The following is a 6,194-nucleotide window of genomic DNA, read 5'->3' on the forward strand; positions in this document are numbered from 1 at the left end:
AAACCAACTGGAACCTAAATCTTTTGATTCTCTAAAAAAAAAGTGTTCTCTTACATCTCTCTATAACAGTATAAAAAAAATCCTCAGAAATAAATATTTGTATTTACACTCATAAAAAATGCTTAATATTCAGTGCATGACCAAACACAAGTGTTGTTTTTTTTGTTTTTTTACAGGAAACAAGCGAAGAAGTGATAATGTTCGGTTTCTAAGAGTTGGTTTTGTGTCAGCTACGTTACATCAAAGTACAAAAGACATCAAATCAAAACATCCCCTGACTTGACACTAATGATAGCATATTCTCCAGCCACTGACAGGTGCATAAATCATTCAGCAAACTTACAAATGACATCATAATAAATATATTCATATATTCTAATATTTACAGCATTTTGGTTCTGTTAGCTGATATACAGTATGATTTCTTCTGCAGAGGCTGTATTCTTCTAAATAAAATGTTTGTCTGAGACTTAACTACTTCTTACAGCCTAGCTTGAAATGATACACCATTTGCCTGATTTTAACCTATACCAGTTTAACGCCACTCACATGTATAAACAGGAATTTTGTGTCCTTTTTTTTCCTCATTGTGCATCTCGAAATGGCATCAGTTTTCATTTTAGCAGCACGCTGAGTTTCTGCGGGTCACATTTCATTTATTTATTTAATGTTGACTCCTCAGATTTGCCAAACTACATCTAGTCATGCCACGATATTCAGTGTATTGATAATACATTCAAATAACTTTGCCTCAGTCAGTTTATGTGTTCCTTGGCGGGTACTGGTCCCAGTCGTGTAACATCAGGACCATCTTGCGGTAAGTCAGGCAGGGTTGAGGTGTATTCAACTCCAGAGAAATCTAAATGAAAAGGGCAAATGTGGTGAGGAAATTATAAGTGGTTGGGCTGCACCCAGGACCCAAATACACAAGTTAGGAGCAGCCCATCCCAGGAGATAAACTTCACACAGTTTCATGTGAGAGAAGCCCAAGTTCAACAAAAGAAAACAAAACACAGTTTAAAACAAAAACAAAAAAACTTCCCTCTTGTTAGAGGTCTTCACCAGTTTATGAGAGGACATGTTTGTGGCTCTCTGGCCACAGAAACATCTGTGAAACATTGTGTCCAGTTTCTGCCCTCACTGGGGGAGAAGAAGGTTCTAGTAGTACCTGCTTACAGCAATCCCTTCTCCACCACATGATTTTGTCCCTTTACCTCAATTTCTGTTTATCCACAGTGTAAACATTTGAGGGATGTGGATGATATCCATTCTACATGGATGGTTGTAGTGTTTAAATACCCTCTTAAGACTGTTCATCATCAAAGGCAAGGAGCAAGCACATATACTCCCTCTATACCCTGTTCATATATTTGTGCTTTTCTTCATCTCCTACTCTCAGAAATACTAATTTAAGTTTTGTGTGAGAAAGTTCCCTGTATCCGCTTACCCGCCTTGAAGCTTTTCTTGCTTCTATCTAATATCTCAAACCACCTGTGTGCTAGTGGCTTTCTAAGCCATCTACCTGTTTTCTAAGACGTTCTCCTTTTGCTCCTCACATATGCCTGTATTCACCCACTTGTCCACCGATCATCATAGACACTGGTGTAAAGTTCGTGTACTGGTGCAGTTCAGGCAGATGACGTGACAGCACCAGTGGAACGTGCAGTGGCACCGTTCAGTCACACTCTCGGTCCGGGTCTTATACCCACGTCCACAGCAGAGCAGCTCACATCCATCCAGGCCTGGAGAAGAGCTATTGCATGTTCTTCCAGAAGTTCCCAAAGTGCCAGTTTTACCATTGTAGGAGCAGAAGTTTGGTGATTTCTCAAAATAGACCAGGTCCATGGCAGATGGTGGTTTGTGGGCTGAGTTTTCAGGTTCCAGATGACGAGGATCAGCTCGATGAGAGGCTCGGTTGCTGCCCTTGTTGGCATAGACAACTCTGGATGCACCATCAAACCGGTCCTTTAAGAAGTCTCCGACTGTGCGGAAGCTAGGTAGGCGCATCCAGCAGGTACGCACCGTGCAGGAGCCTGACATGCCATGGCACTTGCACTCCTGACGCATCTCTGATGACACAGTCTGCAGAGAGGAAGACCAAACACTACTGATGAAATCACAAGTACATTTGAAGCATGTCTAAATTCTGACAAAAAAAATCAGGATCAGCGCATTTCAGTATTAAATCCTTACCATTCTGCCAGCTTCATTATTATGTAGATTGATGAGGTAGCGCAGATCTCTGCCCCTCTCGCTTGAGTCCACAAACTCACGGCTGAACATCCGGCCAAAGTCCACATTGTCACTGCAGCCTCCCCAGTGCCAGTCTGGCCCTCCAGGACCTCTGCGGCGGTAATCGCATGTGCATGACTCAATGGCCCCTTCTGAACAGGAGCGAGCCACAGCATGGGTCACCCCTGCACTGGTAATGGCAAATACAAATGCTGTCTCTCGGCAACCTGAAGAAACAACATCAACACTTCCCATTAGAACCTGATCCAGCCTTTTAGACTTGGATCTGCCCCCCCCTTTTCCCCCAAATTTGAAATAATTTGAGAAAAAAAGCCTGTACAAGAGATTCCATTACATCCTGGCCAAAATTGTCCAAATATTGCCTGAAGCGAAAGACAAGAGAGGCTCACCACGATTGACAATTTTGCCAAATATTGCTGGACTGTGGGTGGTCGGGCAGTTCCAGCGACGGTTGCGGAACTGCCACTTGCACTCCTTGATGGCAGTGTGCAGCCCAGCAGCAATGGCATGCAAGATGCCAGGATTCTGCCGAATCAGCCGGCGCTGGCGACGACTCAGTAGGGCCAGGCTTGGGTCCAGGACCAACTGCACATTCTTGGAATTGGTAAGGAGGTTGGATGAGGAGGCCACATTGACAATACCCCTGGCACAATACAAAGACAAGGGAAATCAGAGTCAAGGGTCTGGTAGTTTATGCATGTAGCTCCTTCAGTGACCCTCTGAACTCTTATACTGATTTTTGTTGGCATGTTGTAAGAGTTGTGCCTTTAAAATGACAGTTTTCATTATGTGCTATAATAACAAACAGTGACACACACTGATCCAAGACCACGAGGAGACTGTGAGTCTCTGAGCTTAAAAGCAGGTTTAAGGCTTGGCAAATAGCATAAACCTGTATTATTTTTCAAGTAAATCACTTGGTCCTGAACCAGATACAATGCAATATTTCAGTATTACTCTCATCAGAATAAATATAGTCACACAGTGAGATGCAAAAGCTTAGTGGAATACCAAACATAACCCTTCCTTCACAAATTTGCATCTATGTCATACTACACAACCCAGTTGTACTGCTGTACTATACCATATATACATGTATAGCGTTGTAGGGTAAAACAGCAGCATGACCCTTAACTGTTTATTCTTGCTGTCTGTTAACAACCAAAAGCTGAAAAGAAGTAATAATCACACACTGATTAGACATTAGACTGGCCTCATGATGTCTAATCTCACTTATAACCAAACATACATTAGACCTTCCTGCTCATACAATTGGCAAAGTGCTTTCTGCCAGATATTTAAATTATTTTATTTAGCATATTAAGTCATGAGTGACAAATAAAGACCTCTGTTCTGATAACCTTTCATGATATCAATAACTCAATGTACAACTATGTTTTCCCTCTGCCAAAAAATACCATAAAATATTTTGTTATTAGGCGTTTTTTAAAGTATCATGTTCATATCTGTGTTCAAATATGGCACCTGTGCTTCTTCAGTTTGACACACACCAATACTGAATCACTGAACAGCAGTAATTTAGGTGGTCAGGTTTCAGAGCATTGCTTGTTTGAGTGTTTCGGTGCACATGATGTATAATTTTCCACTTTATCTGCTGGCAATTTCTGTGAGATTTTTGTGTCAACATGTTTTGATTCATGTGTAGTGTAATGGCTGCGTCTCCTGTTCAGCATTACTATCCGGAAAAAGCGGGCGAGTCTCGGCCTGTTATGAGGACTGACCCAGACTGAAGTGTGGTGAGGCCTGGGAGCATTAATAATATTCTCGTCCTTTTGGATGCTTTCATCATTGCAAAAACTCCTCGGAGTTTTTATTCCTAATTTCTTCATGCTCTCTTGTATTTCAGCTGACACTCTAAATATTTGAAAGCGCCCTGACGTTGTGCGCAAATGCTGACCATCTAATGACACCGCAAAAATCTTTCGTTAAATCATTACCTCAACAAACCCAACCCACAGTTTATAGAACTTTAAACAAGCAACACAATGTGATGCAAACCCGCCCAGATCCCATTTTATTTGTGTTTTCTATAACAAAATATTGTGCAGTTGGCAGTTTTAGTTGTATCCCCCTGTCTATATAGAGAGCGGAATGCACAGTATTAGATTAACACGACCTCGTATGGGATTCCTTTCAGCCGAGAAGTAAATCCATATTTAATTTATCCCATATTGGACTGAACATTTTTGTCTCGTGTTCAAACCACACTATCCAAATGACAGGGAGGGAGATAGAGAGAACGTAGTTGTAATCTACTGCAGATAACATTAAAACTGTAATTACTATAAATGTAATTCATTCATTGTTAAATAGATAATTTGCTGTAGACATTTTCACTGAAAGGACAATAAATTTAATTAAAGAAAAGTGAAATAGTCAAGTTTATAGCTGGGCTCACGTGGAGCAATTTGGAAACGACAGCTCAAATCCCACAAGCTTTAATATCATGTGGTTGCTCTTTTTTTTCAAAGGCTGAACAGAAGTTGTAACCGGTGCCAAAACTAACACATTATTCCGAGCATGCAGCTTGAAAATGCGGTAGCCCAATAAAACACTGTTCGCACGGTAACGCAACAGGGTCTTCCCCGCTCAAACCCTGCGTTAAACTGGAGGTTTTTTTCTGAATGAATTGAATACATCATCACATACTGTAGTTTTTTTGATGTAGCTACTCACCACCACCGACCGCTGTTGTTGACGGCCCCTGTGCCCGAGAGCGAAGACACCAGCAAGATGCAAGCGGCTTTCACCCCTAACAGCAGCGCCAAACTCCTCATCTTGTCTTCGGATTTAAAAAAAAAAATGTGTGGAGGAAAATGTCAACATTTCAGCTTTGATTATTTTTATACAGGGACTGTACTCAAAAGTTATAGCCAAGTTCTAAACATCTCTGACAATAATTCTTCTTGACAGTCAAGTTTTCTGCAAATTATAACAATGAAAAATTGCCTCAAATAAACAACTAGTCCAAAAAACACGAAACAAATACACACAAGTGCATGTTTCCCTATAACGCCGTCTCTTACAAAATTTGTGATCATACTAATTTTTCATGTTCTGTTGAAAAATAGTAAAAAATCACCAAGGTGCAAGGTGTATACTCACCACGCCGTAGTCCAGTGTGAGGACTTGAAAGGTGAGAGAAGCAGGCAGCTCTAATTGACTTAAATGGATATGGAGTGGGGACAGGTTGCTAAATGATGTGAAGTGTCCAAGGCAGGATGCTACTGCTGCTGCAGTCCTCTTCACTCTGTCTCTCTCAGTGATGCTCTGCAAGGCGCATTGAACGCGTGGGACAGTCCCGAAGACTTGATCCCCTCGGTGACTGATAGGCAACACATTCTTCTCTTATTGAGCGCTACGAGGGGAATAAAAAAGGGATTTGCTGCTCTCATCTCCCTCTGTTTTTTTCGGAGCCTTTTCAATAGGATTGGAGGGAGGGATAGTTAATGCTCTTCATAGGGCGCACAATGAATAAGGAAACACAACTGGGCAGAAAGGAGAAAGGGAGAGGAGAAAAAAAATAGGACAATCCACAGTGTTGCGCATATTACTTGCGGAATCTCACGGTCATCACAGAATCTGTTCCCTGTAAACGTGTGCAGCTCAGAGTATTTTTTCCCCAGTGGCCGCGCGCTTGTTTCCACATCCAGTCTTGCAGAGAGAAGAGAAGTGCCCTGAAGCAGTGATGTGTTGGTACAGATGCTGTGGGTGCGTCCGGTTTTGGTGCTCCGCCGCTGTTCAAAGCTGGTGTCACGGTGCAATACAGTTACAGCGGAATATGAGCCATCTAAAACTGCCCTTTTTACCCGGTGGTTGGATTAGCCTACTCCCTAACCGCATCTCCTCCTCCTTTCTCCAAATGCGCTCTCAAAATGTGCAGTAGGACATTTTTGTACATTCGGTTGCCTTTTAACACG

General features: G+C 42.0%; 1 protein-coding gene across 1 annotated transcript; it reads right to left on the reverse strand.

Annotated features, from left to right (window-relative positions):
- Window positions 1-1,590: 1,590 nt before the first annotated feature.
- wnt1 (wingless-type MMTV integration site family, member 1) lies at window positions 1,591-5,051 on the reverse strand. Its single transcript, XM_053317294.1, has 4 exons — window positions 4,951-5,051; window positions 2,643-2,896; window positions 2,194-2,459; window positions 1,591-2,082 (listed from the first exon to the last, which is right to left on the reverse strand). Exons 1-4 carry the CDS (start codon window positions 5,049-5,051, stop codon window positions 1,591-1,593), a joined length of 1,113 nt encoding a protein of 370 aa, XP_053173269.1.
- Window positions 5,052-6,194: the final 1,143 nt, after the last annotated feature.

Source organism: Scomber japonicus, chromosome 4, assembly GCF_027409825.1.
Source record: "Scomber japonicus isolate fScoJap1 chromosome 4, fScoJap1.pri, whole genome shotgun sequence".
NCBI lineage: Eukaryota > Metazoa > Chordata > Actinopteri > Scombriformes > Scombridae > Scomber > Scomber japonicus.

What these genes read in the sequence shown, in the direction of transcription:
- wnt1 (XM_053317294.1), bottom strand. Translation starts at nt 5,051, where the DNA reads ATGAGGAGTTTGGCGCTGCTGTTAGGGGTGAAAGCCGCTTGCATCTTG. An exon ending in AACAACAGCGGTCGGTGGTG is followed by an intron (nt 2,897 to 4,950) that starts GTGAGTAGCTAC and finishes GTATTGTGCCAG; the next exon opens with GGGTATTGTCAATGTGGCCT. An exon ending in TGGCAAAATTGTCAATCGTG is followed by an intron (nt 2,460 to 2,642) that starts GTGAGCCTCTCT and finishes TTGTTTCTTCAG; the next exon opens with GTTGCCGAGAGACAGCATTT.